The sequence below is a fragment of the Clytia hemisphaerica genome, unplaced genomic scaffold (genome assembly GCF_902728285.1).
Source record: "Clytia hemisphaerica strain Z4C2 unplaced genomic scaffold, Clytia hemisphaerica genome assembly, whole genome shotgun sequence".
Lineage (NCBI taxonomy): Eukaryota > Metazoa > Cnidaria > Hydrozoa > Leptothecata > Clytiidae > Clytia > Clytia hemisphaerica.
The window spans coordinates 752,011-772,820 of record NW_027103744.1 but is presented as its reverse complement, the minus strand read 5'-3'; the positions used below and the strand labels follow the sequence as shown (position 1 = coordinate 772,820).

The following is a 20,810-nucleotide window of genomic DNA, read 5'->3' as shown; positions in this document are numbered from 1 at the left end:
AAACAAAACGTCAGATTTCATTTGTTCCTGGGTTTGAAACCATTGCTTTTTTTTTTTTTTTTTTTTTTTTTTGCATAATGCATAAGATAAATCACAAATTTATTTGGATATACATATAATAGAAATCAAATAAATTTTAAGATGAAAAATCTGAAAAACAGTGAGCAATGACCAAGAGGAAAAAGAAAAGGCAAACAAACCATTACATTGCAGTGCAACTTTGTAACGTCAGATTTTTTTATGACCTATTGTTTTGAGTAGTAGTAGTAACTCGCATCAGCCAACACCAGGGTATTCTCTGGCGTCCATAAGTAACGTAAATAAAGCCTGGGATACACGAGTACGAGGTTGACGCAATCAATATGTTCAGCATTTTTACTAAATTCTGTCTCAAAATAATCGGTAGTGGAAGCAAAAGGTTGCAAATTTTGATACAGTTTGAATCATTTGAGCGAATAGATATTTTTGGAAATCGTTTCACAGTGATGGCTTTGTAAGATTGAAGATTCGGTATTCTTGATAGGCGAAAGTCAAGATGACGTCATATTTTTTAACGAAAGCACCCAAAAAAGCCGGTTTTTGACCTCTCTGTGTTTCTACTTTTAGTAACAGAGAGATGTCAAATCCCGGCTTTTTAGGGTGTTTCCGCTAGAAAAATGACTTACGCATATCGAGAATAAAATATTCGATATGAAAATGTTTGGTCTTCAATACAAAGTGACTAATCACAGGAAAATCAAAAGAGTTCACCATGACTATTTTGGTGGATTTCCCGTAAAAAGCTGAAATCTTTCAAAAGATCACTTCACAAAATCTGTCTTGATTTCCCCTGTGGATACTTCACATATAAACAAATACACCATCCCTTGTCACCATGACCAATAAATAAACAATATGATTGGTATTGATTTAGCCGATTTAGCCTGCATATACTACCCCGCCCACGAGCGTTTTTTATTTTTTGAAAAAACTTGCACTGAACTTCGCGTTATCTTTTCATTCAGTGAAGAAGAGTTTGGTACAGGCTAGTATTGATTCTTCTGTTTGTTTGAAATAAAAATCGGTTGAACGTCTTTTGGTTTGTGTTTCGCATAAACAGAAGAGATTCCTACAACAAAAATATGATTTTCTTTCCTCCAGAATCTAAACATTTGGTTATGGAAACCTCGAGTGTCTAAATCCCATAACTTGAAACAACTAGCAACACTATTCCATGTTTCAAAGTCTTTAGCATGCTTTTGTGCGATATAGAAAACATAAGTTTGATCTTTTGTATCAGGGATGAAGTCCTTGTTGGTGCATGGATTCTTGCTGTGGTCTAATACTGTTGCTTGCCTGAAAGAAATGAGAAAGTTATTTTGATTTGGAGACTATACATTGTTGGTATCATTATTACCGTTCTATTTTAGAATTTAGAATTCTTACTCAGTACGAATTCCCTCGAACTTCTCCGCCTTTCAAAATTTCATGAAAATTGAAATTGTGTAAACCCTATTTATATCAAAACTTTTCTATGAAACACACCCCTTCGTCACAGACCCGCTGGGACCCCATCCCCACTGGAAAATTTGACAAAAATTCCGTTCCCGGTTGCAAAAATGCCCTAAAATCTCAGCCCTACTCACTGGGAAATTCGAAAGTAACTTTTATTTCATCCCCATTCGAAATTCCATACCACTGTATTTTTAACCTTGGAACAATAAAGTTCTATCCCCATTGGAATTTCAGTAGAATTTCATCCCGCTGTGGGATAATGTTTCACCAGGGCTGTGAGACAGGGGTATTTGAAACAAATGTGCAATATGCAAGTTGTGGCTTTTTCAAAAAAGCCAAAATTAATTAGCAAAGGTTTGAATCAGAATCTCTGGCTGTGAGGGATTCAAAAAATGAATAAACGCTTACTTTATTCTTCGGTTAACTTCTTCTTCGTATCCATCTTTAGTAACTTTGGACACGTCAAATTTGATGCCACTTTGATTGTTCAATCGTCTGTTGTTGAAATGTATAGATTGGAAGTAAGGGTTGACGTTCAAACCTTTTGATCCGAAATGAAATGTCCGTGGAACGTCTGGAACTATACATTCTCGGTCTGTAAAAATGATCATAATTCAGTGCAACAAGTTTTAAAATAAACATTATACTATGTAATGATTTGACCTTATTCATGGTCGTTAAAAAGTTGAATCTACTGTTAGCATGGAAAGCTTCTTGATGATTGACGATTGGTTTGATCTCAATTCTTTTTTTTGTCAATTGAGTCGCAAAAATGTTCGAGAAGAAAGAACTGAGAGAAGTACATTAGTGCAGGATCCGTTGATTCATTACAAAGAAATGAGAGAATTTTAATGTTTTTTCCACGATATCATGCCAATGATCCTGGACCATTTTTTCAATTATCCTTCTAAAGTAAACTTGTAAATAAATACCTTTTCGATTGACGTTCATTCGCATCCACATGTCCCAATCCCAATATGTGTTAGTTCCAGGCCACTTGGGTTCCAATTCTTCAAAAATCTTTCTTTTTAACACCCTACAATGTAACAGAAGAGTTTTCACCATTGTAGTCTATTTCTGTGGCTAAACTTACTTACTGCATCAAACTCATTGTATTTGAAAGGTATAATTTTTAACACTAGTTTATGACCGTTTATGAACCTACAGTAGAGTGTCCATAACAGGGCCCCGTCAACGGGGGGGGCGGGAGTCCATGGCCCCCCACTTTTTGGTAGATAAAGTCATACTTTTTTAAGAGTTACTATTTTAAGCTGGTTTGAGACCAAATCAAACCAAAAAACTATTATTCTCCCCAATTAGATATCGTTTCAAGGTGTTTTGAGGGTGTAAAAAGTGAAAAATTTTCTTCGTCGCCCAACACCATGGTGGGCGACATTTTTTTTTAAATGTTGGCCCCCTCACTCAAAATGGCTCGCCGGGGTCCATACATAACTCGGACCTCTATTACTGGAATGTCTCTTAAAACTCGAACAAGTTTGTTTGTCCCTTCAATTAGCAATACCTTATAAACCTTGCCCCATACTTTAACCGGATTAAATTTCGCGAGATTAAATTTCGCGAGCTAAAAAAATCGCGAAATTTTCTGGATTTAATTTCGCGAGTCAGAGTTTTAAAATACTTCGCGTGGATTTAATTTCGCGAATAAGCCAGAAAACAGCTGAAAATAGCCATTTTTTGCCATGAATGGAGACTTGGAACTACTTTCTCCGCCGAAAATACAATTGTAAAAGTTTTGTGGTGGATTTAATTTCGCGAATCAGGAATCTCACGCGTGTTCGCGAGTTTTAATTTCGCGAAAATGGCAAAAATTCGCGAAATCGCGAAATTTAATCTCGCGAAAATTAATCCGATTAAATCATTTGATTGTTTTTTGTTCTCTTCGCGTAAACAAAAGAAACTAATCTACTTTTTCTCGTTTGGAAAGCGCTTAAATTCGACAGTTTTTTGGAGAGCGATTGTGAGTTACTTGTGTATGTTTGTTCGGTGTGAAGCTAGAACGAACATGAGTTTCAAGCCAGCAAAGAGTTTTACGAACGAATCCATTGGCAATGCTCTGGAAAGAAACATCCTCTTAAACGTAAGTTAAATGTCATTTTACTTTCAAATTGCTTTTATATTTTTTACTCTATTTTTTTGTGTCTTCATCATCTTCATGGGCCGGTCTGAAGTTCTGAGTGGGCCTGTGAATTTCTGTATGATATATATTATTGAGCCCCGAAGGCAATGAAAGTTGTAGAATGCATGGTATTTGATAAGTTGGGAATATCAAAGTCTGGTACTTTTCTGTTATTACCGGAATTGAAAAGTGAGAACTGTCAAATATTTTTTTCTGTCACTGGGGCCAGTTTAAAGTTCTTAATTAGCCTGCTAATATTTGCGTTACATATCTTATGGAGCCCCGAAGGCAATGAAACTTGTAGAATGCAAGTTTTGAGACAAAGGGAAAATTTTTATAAGCCTGATCGTCTTTGCGTCTTTTTCAATCTGCTATTCCGAGGTTTAGTTTTGTGAGAAATGTAGAGTTAGCCAACCAGTAGATTATATTTAGCCTTTCATTATTAGTCCATGTAAGCTATTAAAGCCTGAAAGACTGTAATTTATTGAGGTTCTAGATGAATGAAGAAATTTTTTCTTTTTTAGATACCAAGATCTTGCCACATCATAAGTTGCCGGGCAGTATCAGAACAAGGTGAGGCACTGACCAAAAGGAAAGAGCTTGATAACAAATTGGGAAACCTGTCTGGAGTCGAGTTTCTTGTCTCTTGTGTAACTGGCGTCGCAACGAATGCCAAAGTCAAATCGACCGAAAAAATTGAGGAAGAATCAAAAATACGAAAAGGTTTGGCCTTTTTTATAGTAACAAAGACGGAGTCGCTTGAGGACGAAATAAAACGTGTCATACACGACGCCGGATTTAACCATTTCGTAACATACATTCGCCCGAGAGGTAAATGCAGAAGATCCAACGTTGACGGCTTGCAAGAACTTAAAATGACGGTCAAAGTAAGTTAAATTTTTCTTCTTTTTATATATCCAATTACGATGGAGGCGTTACGATTTCCACTTTCTGCCCGCCTGTCACGCCTAATTTTTGTTTGACTTTCTTTTGATGTTGGCGTTTTTACCTTGAAACAAATTAGTGATAGCCTCTCTTTAGATTGTCTGTAGCACATAGATTTATGCTGATTGTGATTAGGATAGCCGAAAAGCTTGTTTCTCTGGATGGCATGTATCACAGTATTTTTCGCATCAGCAGATCTTTACTTTAATTGGGTCTGTAGCTCAAACAAGCCTTATCAAAATCCGTTGGTAGCAAATGATTTTTTGCCCTTAGAATTAGACATAGCCAATAAGTTGGGGATTTGTGATCACAATTTTAAAGTCTTGTAAAGTTAAAAGATTGCTGTGCGCATGCGTGTCACAGAACCATACTTAGTTTGATTTCAATTTGACTTGCTCAAATTGCTGCCAACATAATTGCCAATGTCAATCCATCGAAATTTAATTCCATAGCACTTTCTCCGTTCTGTTCTGTTGACAACGTCGTATTGCATCGGCTCTTCGGTGCCACATTTTCTTATACAATGTTAAGGTGCAACGCACACTTGAAAAGTGCAAGTCTTTCTTAATTGAATGTCTACAAAATTGAAGGCTTACAAGCTTCTTAATAAAAAACAAGATCAATTCAGACAGCTACCTACTAGCTAACACGTGGCTTAAAAATTACAAATCACATGGAATATATAAATATAAAGGCACCCATCAAAATTCACGCCCCATTTTACAGTTAAAACCTGATATTCCATTTTAAAGAAAAACACTGGAAACAAATTTAGAACTTCAAAAAATACAGAGTCAACTTTTCTAGATAAAGCCGATAGTAGCCTCAATGTAGCCCAAAAGAAGCCCATAGTTTTTGGCTTTGGTAGGTCGGAGGAGCCCAGAAGCCAATTAATTTGAAAAATCTCACCATTTTCAACGCTGCATTTTATCAAGGTCTAAATCCTCTTTTGAAAACAAGATGATATTGGTTATTTGTATAGAAGTTTATGCTATGACATATTTGAAATTTCAAGCATATAACACACCTTTTGATTGCCTCGCAATAGGCCAGTCGCGCCTGTTTCACTGACCCGGCGGGACAGTTCGACCCGTGAAAGTAGATCAAATTATAACCTGAATTTCCCTTTATCAAAATGTTTTACCATCTTTCAAATCAAAATGTCTATTTAGGTGGCTATTTGGCTAACAAATCGTGTCAAGCTAAATTCAAAGATCTACTACCAAGCTATGAATAGGCTATATAGTAGTAGCGCTGCAAAAATCAGTTTCAGTATATGTTGTCTCGGGATGCTTAACTCGCACTTAGTTTTTCTGCTCTTAGTGAAAATTGTTGTTAACCATTTCAAAATTACAAGGCTCTTTGGCTTCACACATCTTGATGGGCAAGATGTGATGATCTTCTATAAAACTAGACATTGGCTGAGTCAAACTTTACCCATAAAGAGTTTTCTGTAACTCCTGGACATACCGAAAAGTTTTCTACTTTGATAGTGTAATTTGGGTTGTGCTTTTTATCATTTCAAGGCTTTTTGGCTTCACACATCTTGATGGGCAAGATGTGATGATCTTCTATAAAACTAGACATTGGCTGAGTCAAACTTTATCCATAAAGAGTTTTCTGTAACACCTGAACATACCGAAAAGTTTTCTACTTTGATAGTGTAATTTTGGTTGTGCTCTTTATATCATTCCAAGGCTTTTTGGCTTCGAGCATCTTGATAGGCAAGATGTGATAATATACCACAAGGCTAAGGGTTGGCTGGAATGTTGGTCTTTTCCCCTGGCACCAAAATACTTATACTTATAAAGTGTTTCCTTTTAAAGAGATCCAATGTTTTGTATGTCAAAAACCAAAGGCTTGTTGCCTTCGCAACCTTTACCAGACCAATTACAGCAATCTACTTCAAAGTCTAACATTGGCTAGGCTAATAAACCCAATTATTCTTGGGACATTCCCGACCAATATTACTCGTATAAATCAATTTTTACATCTTTTTTTATTACTTTAGGATCATAAAAATGCTTTTGGGAAACAGCTTGCAAAGGAAATTCAGGATCCATACACCTGTTACATCATCACCTTCCTCCCAAAATATGCTGAAGATGTGAAGGGTTGGGCAGCAAACCTTAAACGAGTTGGACTTGATTGTTCAGCATTATGTGGCGCTCCAACAAACTTCGACGAAGTCATTTCAAACCGCGTTCCTTCAACGCCGCTGGGTAGGGCAATGCAAGCCCTTAGAAATGCAATGAAAAATGCAGGACATGCGTTGTACCGTGGCAATGTTTATCGGAAATATCCAAATGGTAAGAAATAAGTACCTTCCAATTTTAACTTTTCTAATCAACCCTCGATTTGTTTGTCTTTTTTCAAAAAACATGGTCTTTCTTGAAAAATGTTTAAATTTTTTTTCATTCAGCTAAATTTGCTTACGTCCAAATGGCATCTGCAAAGACCTACCTCAACTCAATTATTCTAATACCAGACCTTCAAGACGAAATCATCCAATTCTTACCATCCCTCAAATCGATGCTTGAGGATCCAGGCTGCATGGTAAAAACTTAACCAGTCATTAAATATCTAGAGTTCCATTAGTCTATGTTTTCTGTAACAGGGAATGAACCTTTAAGCATCACAGTCTTAGGCCGCATGCATAAATGAAAAACAATTTTTATATTTTAGATGGTAACACAGCTAACATTTGATCCGGATGTCATTGAAATATCGGGTGGAAGATTTTTTAAATTGTCTAGCCGTTGCTATTCGAATTGTCCATACAAGCCGGAGGATGAGGGGTTTATATCACCAAGAATATTTAAAGAGATGCCAAACGATCCAGACTTGAGCGGAGGATATTTCAAAGATGCTGTGATGAACAGCTTTGAAGATGTCAATGACCGAACACACTTCCTGATCAAATTTTATCAATGCTTGCTTGGTGGTCAACTTCCCATGAAAACGAAGAAGCTTACACTAGAAGGATCACGAAATTCGGGTAAAACATCAATGGTGAATGTGTTGAAAGGTCTGACTCACCCAGAATTCTTTGCCACATTGTCAAAAGAGAAGGTCTTTGGACTATCCATGATGACAAATGATACAATGGTTCTGTTCATCGACGAATTTTGCTCAAAGCTTGTCGATGCCGATGTAGCAAAAATTCTTCTCCAAGGTGACATGCTCACAGTACCGAGAAAACATGCTGCAGCAGAAAGGATTACAAATAAAGCAGGTATAACACTTTTTAAGTATTGGCATTATATTTCAGTTAAAACGGCTATCACACCCAAAACAATATCTGAAAGATTTTTTTTTTTTTCATACAGGGATCTTTATCACCTGTAATGATAAACCGAATTTCGGAAAAGACGATGCCAACGTAAAGGAACGCCTCGAATTTATGCCAACAAAGAAATTGAAAGACTTTGACCCGAAAGCTCCAGCATGGATCAAGGACCACGCATTTGAAGTTTTACTGTGGATAACGCAACAACTATCAGAGTTCGAATTTTTGATTGACAAGAAGGAACGATTCTTTGAGAGGAAGGTCACAGACTTCCTGACACCTCAGGTAATCAATACACTTTTTTTAACATAAAAACTTACATATCTTAACAACCTTTGGTATTACTCTTGAGCCAAGTTATATTTTACATGTCATTTGGTTGAACTGTTTATCTTTGTCAAATTTTCAGACTCGCGAATGTGTCCCAATGGAGGAAATGAAAAAACTAGCTGGTGTAAACACACGATCACACGAGGAAGATACAACCGGCACTCAAGATCCAGGTAATTTCTAGTTGATAATAAATAAAAAAATATACGAGTTGCACCCTTGTAACCCATTGTTCTTGTGTTTAAGGCACGCTTGACTTTTTATTCTTATATCCATTCAAACTCTTGGAGTTGATTCGTACTTCTTTCTTTGAGAGATATTCTTGATTTTCCTGGTAAGATTTAACCGAATACATTGTGTTTTAGGCCCATCGACAAAACAAGGAAAGAGAAAAGTCAAAGCTAATTGGGCAAACACCCTTCATAAGAAAAGAGCCATTATTTCATCAGACAGCGACAGTGGCCCTGGTAAGAAAATTGCTTTAATTAATAGAGTTGACAATAGTGAAGGGAGCTTTGAATTGACTCGCAAGGAAAACGTGGCCTTTCCGTGACAACTTAAATGTATACCTATCCGGCTCTTTAATTTCCATTCTAGATATGAACACTTCTTCAAATCTAAAATCCAATGAAACGTTCGAAGCTGTTTCTGATAATAATTTACAAAAAGACCCTTTACCAAAAGAAGTCAAATCAACGCTCACAAATGAAATGCCACAAACTGATTCGGACGGTCTTGCTACGGTTGATGGTAAGAGTTTTATGATTTTCCATAGGCAGAACCTTTTTAAAAGGATATCAATACGATAAAATCTAAAACATATATTTAGAAGGAGACAATTACACCAAAAATTTGGTCGAGACATTGACCTTAAAGTTTCGCATCACGATCTCTTCGCCTTTGTTTTTGCAGACGGAAACGATAATTTCTTGCTTACAAGAATCTGTAGAATGACAGATGTTTATTTGTTATTTAATCTACGCTATTTCTCTTTCTATCTTAGGAACAAGTACAGATACAGAGGTAATAGACGCAAGCTTGGAAAAACGGCTTTTGGCGTCGGAGACTGAAGATGAGACGATGTTGTCACCAGAACAGAATGTAGAAGGCGCTATTGATTCTGTCCCCAAAGCATCCAAACTTGTAGTGGAATACACCAAGGCTGAAAAATGTTTTAAGCGATTCAAATTCACGGAGATCAACAGTGAAGAGTATTGGTCGGAAATTTGCCGTCTGCTATTTACACGCTTCGACAAAGGAGACAAATTAACATCTGCTTATTATTTGACATTTGTAGATAATTTTGCAAAACATGGGGGTGTTGATAGGCGTGGTGCAGAACCAAGAGTTGACGGATGGTTTTTGGTGTCTGGCAAAGTTCGCACCGGATTTGATGTTAAAGGTTTTCTCGAAAAGCATCCATATGTAGAGGATCAATTAAGGGTAATACGCAAGCAGCTGGATGTAAAAGTAGAGAGGAAGCTGTTCTACTGATGATGTAACATGTTGTACTGTAAATATCGTGTTTTCAAATACTTTTTAAAAGGTTTTAAAATTTAAAAGATTTTTGTTATATTTTGACTTTTGCTGAACCTCTTCTTTTGACAATGAGCAGTCTCAGAACTCAAGTCTTTAAATTTTTCCAAATAGGCCAAGGAAATATGAATTCCTTTTTTCGAGTTTGAAATTTTACTTTATTAGTGATGATAAAATGGTTTCTTTAAAACAGCTAAAACGAAATGACTTGCAACCTTACAACTCTATTTGACACTCTGCATTTATTTTCTAGTTATTTTTGTTGGATTTTCTTATCAGATGTAACATTACTTTGAAGATATATGTAAACTAGAATTTATAGTTGTCTTCAATATAAATTGACACGTAAAAAAGACATCATAATATCATTATGCAAAAGCAATCTTGTTCAAATCTTCACCCAGGTCGGACCAAATACCATATACATTACACAAATAAAGGTTTAACCAAAATAGAATTTCAGTTCAATTCTTCATAAAATTATATCAGAATTTTAATGTTATCATGAAAGATCATTACAGGAGGATATAATATCATAATGATTGTATATATTCTACCATGAAATATGATAATGTATATGATATAAATAAGATATGAATATGATATATCATCATATGCCATAATATCATATATCATCATAATGCCTTTATCGAATTCTAATATATCCCCATTTTGATTTTGAGTATGACATAATATGATGGTATCCATGGGTATGGATGATATCATATCCTATCTAATCTATGATATCAGAAAAGATTTAAAAAAATATAAGGTGTAGATTTTACTTATATATCATCATTCTGATATTTACAAGATATGATATTATATGGGAATAATATCATTATAATTGTATATATCCTACCATAAAATATCATTTCATATGATATAAATAAATATGATATATAATCGTCATAATGTTTTTATGAAATGTATAATATCCCGATTTTGAGTATGACATAATATGATGGTATGGGTATGATATCATATCCTATCTAATCTATCTATGATATCAGAAAAGTTTTTAAAAAATATAACGTGTAGATTTTACTTATATATCATCATTCTGAAATTACAAGATATGATATTATATGGGAATAATATCATTATAATTGTATATATCCTACCATAAAATATCATTTTGTATACCATAATACCGTATATCATCATACTGATATTACATGATATTATATGGGAATAATATCATTATAATTGTATATATCCTACCATAAAATATCATTTTGTATACCATAATAATACCGTATATCATCATACTGATATTACATGATATTATATGGGAATAATATCATTATAATTGTATATATCCTACCATAAAATATCATTTTGTATACCATAATACCGTATATCATCATACTGATATTACAAGATATGATATTATATGGGAATAATATCATTATAATTGTATATATCCTACCATAAAATATCATTTTGTATACCATAATACCGTATATAATCATACTGATATTACAAGATATGATATTATATGGGAATAATATCATTATAATTGTATATATCCTACCATAAAATATCATTTCGTATACCATAATACCATATATCATCATAATGTTTTTATGAAATGTCTAATATCCCCATTTTGATATGATATAATATGATGGTATGGGTATCTAATCTATGCTATCAGAAAAGATGTTATAGGCCATCGATACCTTGTACTTTGTATACTGGATGCGCCACAAAAAAGTTTCTCTCTTTAAAAGTAATTTTGTCGAAATCTAAAAATTTTAAAAGAACCATTCCTATTTTATTGGAAAGAAGAAAGATAAACTTAAATTTTGATGGATCATTTATCGAATTTGATTCATTAGATACACCCCTGTCTCAGTGCCCCGGTGGCATGATTTCAGTACATGATTTTTTTCAGTACATGGTTTCAGTACATGATTTTTTCCTACGTCACTGCAGTAATCAAATTTTTATTGCACTCATTTGTGAATTGAGATATAAATTGAATAAAGACAGCGACAATAAAAAACAGTTCTTGAATTCCCAAGCCATTTAGGATGATTACAAATGAGTGCAATAAAAATTTGATTACTGCAGTGACGTAGGAAAAAATCATGTACTGAAACCATGTACTGAAAAAAATCATGTACTGAAATCATGCCACCGGGGCACTGAGACAGGGGTGTTTAGATCAAAAGTTATGCTCGATTGAATAAAAAAGTTACTTTCGGAAAGTGCTCAAAAACGTCAAAAATCGACCTATCAAATTATTCAGAAGCATAATTACATGACATATCAGTATTTTTCTAATGATAATTAGCTGTCTAAATGGCCTTTTGTTATTTAAAGGAAGGTTGAATTTCAATGAAAGGAAGAAAATTCGTCGAAAAAGGCCAAAAAATCTGGTAGAATTCATAAAAATACATCAAATATGGGTTTCGAGGTAGATCTAGCCTTACATAGACTTTATCCAGTCTAGAACCAAAAATCTCAGGAAAATTTCGGTAAAACTAAATCAAATTAATTTTGATGTGGATTTTAAACCCTTTCGACCCTTCAGTTTCAAAATTTATGTGTTTAGTTAATGAAAAATGCTCTTAATTATGTAAAGGCTATTGCGATCGCCAAATTTAAAGTAAACATTTGATAGGTCGATTTTTGACTTTTTCGAGCACTTTCTGAAAGTAACATTTTTATTCAATTGAGCATAACTTTTGATCTAATAAATCGAATTCAATAAATGACCCATCAAAATTTAAGTCTTATCTTTCTTCTTTAAAATGAAATAGGAATGGTTCTTTTAAAATTTTTAGATTTTGAGAAATTTGATTTCAAAGAGAGAAACTTTTTTGTGGCGCACCCGGTATGGTTTGTCCTTATAAGATAAAACATGTATTTAACAAATAATCCAGTTTAAAAAAAACCTTATTGATACTTAATGTTAAGATCTAGTGTAACATGGGCTTCATGACAATTTCAGATTAACGCAAACATAAAGATGAGAAGTAGTATAAGCAACATAATTCTCCCAGTAATAATAAAACACTAGAAATAGGGCAAAATTGAAATAACTCGACGATTTACAAGTAACATCCTCACTTAATAAATATATGTCACAAACTTATTATTTATTTGGATTTTTCGAGGAAAAAGATTTAAATGCAACTGAATCTGCCCTCATTCTGAGAGAGTCGCGTGTTCTTGTTTCGTGAAATTTAAAGTCTCTGTCCTTTAAAATAACAGCCCAAGACTTGCCATGTTTTTTCATGCCAGCTCTCAAAAAATGGTCTTCTTCCGCAGTAAATTTGACATTTCGGCCTGTAGTTCTTTTAGAGTTTGTAGAGCTGGGCGTCTCTTTCTTTGCATTGTTTTCTTTAATATCACAAACTGATTGTCCTATGCAAGTGAAAATAGTCAAATCACTAGAGTAATTATTATCCGAATTTTCCTCTGCAACTTCAAAAGATGGGTTTGACATTTGACAGTCAGCGACTTTCGAGGTTGAGGGTTGCTCCACATCACTTTCTATTAGTCTTCGGCTTGTTTCTATAACGCTCTGATCGAAATGTGAATCTATATCACCATATAAGGTTAATAGGTCCTTTCTGAGCCCAGTACGGGTATGCTCCGTCATTTTTTCCATACATTTCTTTCCTTCAATTGCGACATGTCTTGATTGCTTTTTCTTGTAATGCACTTTGGCAACATTCGAGCTGTGTTTTTGATCCTCGCTGATTACTCTTTGTTCATCCAAGGATAATCTTTCACTGCTTTCTGTTTCTATTATTTGTCTGTATCTGGTAGGATTAATAGTTTTACCAATAGCTTGATGCACCAACATTACCATGGCAGATGTCAATGATTGGTATTGGGTTCCATTAGTAGATAACAGCAGATAATCACAACTTGGATTCAAACGAGGTCTAATGTGAGCCAGGTAAAGGTCAATTATCTGCATGACATCTTCTGTGATAATAAGAGTATCGAATATATACTTAGGAGCAGTCTTAAATTCAGTTTGATCAATAAAACCACCGTTTGTTTTTGCTCTGTTAATCATAGCAACAGTTAAAAATTGAAAAGTCATTGGCCGTGAACACTTCACTCGTAGAAACAATAATGTTGTTATGAAACGAATACAAAACACCATCTCATTTTTGGTGACAAAACAATCACCACCACAACACTTTAATATTACTTGCTTAAATGTTTTAATATGAAAAGGGATAACCTGTTCCATTTCCTCAATTGTTGCCCAACTGTCACGAGAAATCAAAGTCTCCAAATCAATGTTCCTAGTACATTCGATACGCTTCCTTTTTCGGAGATTTTCTCTTGCACGTCGTAAGTATACTTCTGTAACTGTAAAACTCCTCAAGCTGTTATCGGAAACGCCTTGAGACTTTCTAAAATCCAACATATCACCAATGGACTTGATGTAGTTGAGTGCAGCAGAAGATGATAAATCCCACTCTTCTTCTAAAGTACGGAGAAATGAAATGATTATGGTAGGAGATCCTATACAGCAATCTATAAAGTTGTATGTTAGCTCGTAATCAGATTCGTTATTCCCTAATGCCTGCATTAGAAATTTCATCGTCCTTTGGGCTATTTGTCTTGCTTCTTTTTCTGTCTTTCCTCCTCCACATGTAGTACATAGCCAAGTTAGAAAGTCAAGTCCAATACCTTCCTCTAATGAAAATGCTGCCTTTTTTGAAGTGCACGCCTTTTTCTTTTTGGGTTGCATTAGTTCGATTTCCTCTCTTTTAATGTCAGGCTGTTTATCAAAGTAATAAAACCATGGGTGTTTATTGTCAATATGTTTCCTGAGCCCTCTGCTGCTCAAGAAATCTCCGTGAAGACAAAACTTTATTGGACAAGTGAAAGATTTTCTTACATTTTCTCGTATGATTAATTTCCTTTTGAAACGTGCAGCACCATTCACAGCTTTCCAATCAACAAATAAACAGCGATTCGTGTGAACGCCGTGGTTCATGGCTTGCAGCCACCACTGTATTGGTCGAACTAAAAGTGTACCTTTTTATATTAGCAATACCCTATCCATCGCGGGGGTAAAAAAAACCTATATCAATGATTTTTAGAGTCCACAAAAGATATTTTCTTTTTTTATCAGCAAATATACCCCCATACCAAGTTGAGCCAATGAAACAGTTCCAAGATTGCTTCAAACTACCAGGGGGTAACCAAGACAAGTCCAAAAAGATAAGCATTGTTTTGATGTTTATTCATTGGTTAGAATTAAAAAATACATCATAAAACACCCCCTGTCAAAAATAAGAACCAATGATATTCAACATGCTTCTTTACAAAAGACTGGTAGCCATATATATAGATCTAAATTCGGCACCTTCAAATCACAAGCTGTTCCTCCTAAGGAGGAACAGCAGCTCCTCTTTTAGAGGAGTAAACTTTGTTCCTCTCGATCAGGAACAAGAAACTCTTCTTTAGCATAAGGAACAAACAAGTTATGCTTAAATGAACAATTTGTTCTTATAAGCGAAGTTTAAAATGGTCATTAACAATAAGGAACGTAAGTGAACAAAACGTACACAAGTAACTCACCAAACAACAAATTGATCTCAAAGGAACTCTTTCAGCACTGTCAAACCATTTAAAGAATAAATAGGTCTTTAGGGAATGGAATGGGTGATAATATTAAGTTCTTTTCGCGTTCACTGAAATGAGGATAATTATAGACAATCAACTACATTAAAGTAACTCGAAATCTCCAAAACCTGAACGAACTAGCGTTCCCCATGCCTGTTCGAGTTATGGAGGCTCTATTGTATTTCGATTGGATTTTCCCGAAACAAGAGATTGTAAGTTTGTCTTACCATCCTAATCCAGGCATTGTTTCCATTCGATACAATAGTGATGGGTCTTTACTCGAATGTTCATATCCCTAAGATGGAAAAACGTAGTCGATATCAACATTGAATTATGAACGGATTTCCTCATATAATCTCATCTCTCTATGTACTGTACAGTTCGATTTTAGTAACTGAAGTCATAAAAATGTGGTAAAAATTATTTGCTTATCCTTCCATTCTCCATCGATTTTTTCATCTTTACCCCTTTTGATAATTCTTCAAAAAAATTTAAGCGCAGAGACGCAGGTACAAACATGTGATTCGTAAGCAAATACTGATTGAAATATATTTTCAATCCATAGCTTTTCATTTAATGAAAGATATACAGTGGTTGACGCTCTCTAATTCGATTTTCAAGGAGGGTTAAATACATTTTCAATAAAGCGTCTTTCGTGAGAATTTCTTGTCCACGATGACTTTCTCAATACTATCGAATAATGGAGCGTATAAAATAGCAAAGTGTCGTTTATGATAGCCTACACTAGGCGCCACAGCTTTTTTCTACGCAGTAAAACGTCTATTCCACTTTGCGACTTTTTCATATGTTTGGAGCCCAGGTTTTCGGGCTACAGTTTCGAGAGATGGTGATAAATGTTATCGAATATTGGAGCTTATCGAATAATTAAAAGTCGAATTAGAGAGCGTCAACTATATAAGCTCGCAACAACAAACCTGATCATTCCACGCGGAGACACAGTAAAGACTTTGATCTTTTTCCAACACGGGTAACATTTGGCTGAAATAATCCATGATATCGACAGCTACATCTAGATCTTCTTCCAAAATGATCATATAATTAGACTTGGTGTATTTATCGAATGTCTCGCGTAGTAGTCGCTTGTAATGCTGAAAAATCAAATCAATGTAATCATTAGGGGTTTGGTAGGTTGTCTGTTCACGAAAATAAATCATCAATTCACGTCGTATATTAAAATATCAGGTCTGTCTAAGATTTAAGTGCTGATTCGCCTGGCATTATTCCAAACGCAGTTATAGATCTACCAAACACTTTTATTTGACGGTAATATCATTTGAAGGTTTTACTTCGACAACTTATGCTCAATGACCACAAGAAAAGACTAAAATATATGCACAGTAGACTTTCAACTCAAATTTCCCCATATAAATTTGAGTGGACTTTCTTGCAACTCGATGGTATACCTTATCGGGGAAAAAATGTCGGTGTTTTATTTAGTCGGGTTTTTTTTTCGTCGGGGAAAAATTTCGTCACCTAGAGGCATTTTCGTCACTTTCCCCCGACCAAAATTTCAAATTCATCACTTTTCCCCGACGAAATTTACTATTTAGTCACTTTCACCCAACTGAATTATCCAAATGAAATGGTTTCCTTCACTAGCTCGAAAAAAAATCTTGTAATTCGACGTTTATAAAGCACTAATTTCGGTTAATAAAGGTGTAAAAAAACTAGATTTTAATTTTGGTTGGGGTTTAAATAATTGGGTAAAAGTTTTGGTCGGTGATAAAAAAATCGGGTAAAAGTTTTGGTCGGGTGATAAAATATCGGGGAAAAAATTCGTCGGGGGGAAATTTCGTCACCCCCTCAAAATTTTCGTCACTTTCCCCCGACATTTTTTTGTGAAGGTTCAAGTTATAGAGGTGCTCTATACAAACCATGTGGCTATAGGGAATGTTAATTTATCGTTTCATTGATTTACCTGTGAAATACGACAGTTTTTACTACATATCGGTGAATGTTCCACTACAGCAACATTGAATAATTCCGAAATTGCTTTCGGTTCATCCAGAAAGCCATCGATGTAAACAGTCACCATTTTAGGGTTAACACCCGGGGTCTTCAACAATCTTGATAACATGCGGTATAAATAGTATGGGCGATTGGCTGCTACAACAGCTATGGGTAGATCATCTACACGACTTCCTGGTAAAAGTGCACCCTTTAGATCTATGGGATCTGGATTCTCACCTAATAGATTAGGAAGAAGAATATCTTGTCTTTCAAATATAAATGTTGAAGTTGTGAAAAAATTCTAGAGTTCGTTGATAAATGAAATATTCGATTAGGATAAAGCTCAAAATCCTTTAGTACTTTAGTACACTGGTATTCAGAGAGGTGGTTAATAACTTTTAGAACCTGTAAAGTGCTATTTCTTCGCGTCACTAAATAAAGATTAAAAACACTTACAATTGCACACTTTTCCATATCCCTCATATCTATAACAAAATTGTTGTCTCCTCGTCGAAATATAATCATTGCCCCAATCACAAGTCGAGGCCTCGTTTTCAAGTTGAACCTCGGTTTGAATCTGAGCTTTTCGTGCCCAGTCTGTGCTTGTCTTTGTGTTTTGTACATTTTCAGCGAACCATTTTTTATTTTTGGTTGCAATGAGAACCCATGTGGAACGCCATTGAATATCGTCTGCGTGCTTACTGGATAACGTCTTCTTTAAGGATTGGCGCCCGATATTTGTTAGCCTTTGACTGCCTTCATCCTAAGGAAAGAATAATATTCCATATATTAGAGTAAGTCTGAACGTCAACCTGAAGAATCTCGCATATCTGCATTCAAAAATTCAAAACATATCATAAAATTCAAAACCCAGAGTTTGCTCCCTTCAAAGTTGGAATCTTACAACAAATTATTTTGGTGCAATTATTTACATATTGAGTTTTATTCAAAATGTGTATCCAGGGCCCATTTAGTGAAATTAATCCTTCAGTAGTACCTCTTCGACAGTTTGAACATACTTGCTCAATGTTCTTTAAAATTGTTTTTTTCTTCAGGTCACCTGGTGGCGAAACGTCTCAAGATGGTAAAAATTTGCGAATAATCGTGATCAAGTTATTGGTGAATTTTGAAACTCCTTATCGTGGTGCACAGTCCAAATTAAGACTCGAGATGAAGTAATGAAATACGGAGAACACGGTAAGTGAACACTTTGTTCAATAATCTATTTATAACTATTCATTTAAAACTACATAGTCGACTCCTCTTATTTCGAACCTCCACTATTCAAATCTCTCTGTAATTCGAACTAAAACATTGAAACCCTCCGCTGGAATGATATTCAAAATACTTTCTGTAATTCGAATCTTTCAATTATTCGAAGAAAATTCTTTGTCTCTTGAAGATCGAATTAGAGATTATTATTTATAACTACTTATATCTTTTTCAAAATTACCGACATCCTTCTCATCTAACACTGAAAGCCAATCAAACAAGTGTATAAGTCCTCTTTTGCTTGCCCTGGTCATGACAGAATTGCTATAGTCAATATTTTTGGGACATTATAAACTTCATATCCTTACCATAAATTCGATGTAAAATCAAAGTTAGCTAAATTCAAAACACAATTAATTTGAAATCCGAAATCTGAAATCACTTTTTAGCCTTACCTTGATCATACAAACAATGATTCGTCCATCCCTCACATTCTGTAGAAATTTCACCATATCTTCTTCTTGATGGTCTAAATAAGTATCGAACGCCCTCTTCGCCATTACCACCCCAGTCACCTGGTTTAAGATGACCATGTGAACACCTCTGTCAGCATCGGTGGTGATATCATATGTTGGGAAACCATCGATGTTGATGTAGACACGGTCTTTACTTGACATTGCTTCTATTTTGATTGTTCTTATTTCTCCTGAAAAAGGAAGATTATATTTATCTTACCATCAATGAAAGCAAACCTCTCTGAATTTTGGCTTTAGTTTTCTCAGTTTTAATCTAGATTTTGGTAATCTCTGTCGACTTTCTTGGGTATCTAACAAATGACATTCTTAAAAATACCTTTAAGCTTCTCCAGTTCCTTGCCGGGAAAAAGTAAAGGTTTATTCTAAATACCTTGGTTATTGGGTTTCTGTATCTTTTGATTTCTAAGATGAAATTGATTTTTTCTTTGTTTTGGTATTTTCATTTCTTCTAACTCGTATTTTTGGCGTCCTTCGTTCCTCTTCACTATGAGATCATCCCTGTTTTGTTTATTTCTCCATGGCAGGGTATCTTTATTCCCCCATGGAAAACTGTTTTCACCATCTTGTTGTGGTTGGTTTGGTATGGGATAATGTGTTAGAAAGATTATATTACAGATGATGATGAATAACACTATCAATATGATTTGGTTTGTTGACCAGCGTCTTCTGGATAACTTCCACATGTCTCTTCAAGTGCCAACTAGCTATATTGAATTTTTCGAAGTCAAGAAATAGCTCCTCTCGCCATAAATCTACCATGCGTTTGTCTTGGTTAAAAGAAAGAACGAAATTTTCTGAAATGAAATAAAGCATTGAAACGATCGGTGATAATTTTGAAAAAAATATATCAATTTTGTCTCCTCATTCAAATAAATGATATCCCTCCTACAGTTCTCTACTGGATGTACAGATCAGATTGTATAATCACCACTTTTCCTGACATTTGATCAACTACTGTAGTTTCACAGTATCTAACTGATATAACATTTTATATTATAAATAGATTATAACACGAAGTCAGCCAGCTAAGTTCAAGCCATGTCTCGTAATCAGAAAAATTATTTATTGTATGTTATGGTAATTGATTGATTGAAGCTTCAAAATTGGATTCTAAACACCCACTTAGCAATAATTAGTCATTATGTGAATTTATCAGAAAGCAGAAAGGAACATCAGTTAACAGTTTGAAAGACAAGATTGGAGGATTCTCACTGATTCGAACATTTCTGAATTTCTGTCAAGGTGAAATAATGTAATGTATGCTTTCTATATGTTTGAAATATAAAAATGAGAAAAATTTAAGATAAGAACATTTCAGAACAACACTGAGCATGAAAATACTCAATTTAAAGCAAGTTTAGGGGTCGAAGTAGTAAAAATTTATAACGCCCAAAATACCTTAAATACACCCTATAAATGAGAACAGGGGATAAGAACAATTTGAGGCTCGAAGTGCCAAAGAAATAAGAACAGCGAGACTCAACAAAATTTTACTTGTTCTTATAAATAAAGTACATATAATGTGCTTAAATTTCTCCCTTATTTGAAACAAACATTTCCTGTTCCCATTTGACTCGCAGTCAAGTAACTGATTCAAGCTACTCGTCAAGAACCAGCCTTTAAAATAAAAAACATTCACAAAAATCCAATTTTCCAGTTTTACAATGTTCATGAAAAATATTGGCCTAAAGTTCCACGTTGTTGCTCTCAAGTTTTGATTTTTGTTTTTGAGAAAGTTTTAACAAATAAA

At 34.6% G+C, this 20,810-nt stretch overlaps 3 protein-coding genes across 3 annotated transcripts in view; 2 read left to right on the top strand and 1 right to left on the bottom strand.

Moving 5' to 3' along the window:
- The window catches only part of LOC136805314 (uncharacterized), a 98,085-nt gene that overhangs the window by 292 nt on the left and 76,983 nt on the right, over window positions 1-20,810 (top strand). The window contains exon 2 of the mRNA XM_067061900.1: window positions 18,368-18,509. The gene's annotated coding sequence lies outside the window, so the exon portion shown is untranslated. The remainder of the gene's footprint in view (window positions 1-18,367; window positions 18,510-20,810) is intronic.
- On the bottom strand, window positions 131-19,883 carry LOC136805318 (protein O-linked-mannose beta-1,2-N-acetylglucosaminyltransferase 1-like). Its single transcript, XM_067061905.1, has 9 exons — window positions 19,431-19,883; window positions 18,980-19,230; window positions 17,769-18,075; window positions 17,281-17,549; window positions 16,277-16,450; window positions 15,569-15,636; window positions 2,427-2,530; window positions 1,903-2,089; window positions 131-1,335 (listed from the first exon to the last, which is right to left on the bottom strand). Exons 1-9 carry the CDS (start codon window positions 19,741-19,743, stop codon window positions 1,026-1,028), a joined length of 1,983 nt encoding a protein of 660 aa, XP_066918006.1. The 5' UTR covers window positions 19,744-19,883; the 3' UTR covers window positions 131-1,025.
- LOC136805274 (uncharacterized) lies at window positions 8,795-9,689 on the top strand. The gene is made up of 2 exons (XM_067061850.1): window positions 8,795-8,945; window positions 9,199-9,689. The coding sequence occupies exons 1-2, from the start codon at window positions 8,795-8,797 to the stop codon at window positions 9,687-9,689; spliced, it is 642 nt and encodes a 213-aa protein (XP_066917951.1).

Excerpts from the sequence above, each read along its gene's own strand:
- LOC136805274 (XM_067061850.1), top strand. The coding sequence starts at position 8,795 with ATGAACACTTCTTCAAATCTAAAATCCAATGAAACGTTCGAAGCTGTT. Across the intron at positions 8,946-9,198 it reads CGGTCTTGCTACGGTTGATG|GAACAAGTACAGATACAGAG; the intron begins GTAAGAGTTTTA and ends TTTCTATCTTAG.
- LOC136805318 (XM_067061905.1), bottom strand. The coding sequence starts at position 19,743 with ATGTGGAAGTTATCCAGAAGACGCTGGTCAACAAACCAAATCATATTG. Across the intron at positions 19,231-19,430 it reads ACAGAAACCCAATAACCAAG|GAGAAATAAGAACAATCAAA; the intron begins GTATTTAGAATA and ends TTCCTTTTTCAG. Across the intron at positions 1,336-1,902 it reads GAAGTTAACCGAAGAATAAA|GCAAGCAACAGTATTAGACC; the intron begins GTAAGCGTTTAT and ends CATTTCTTTCAG.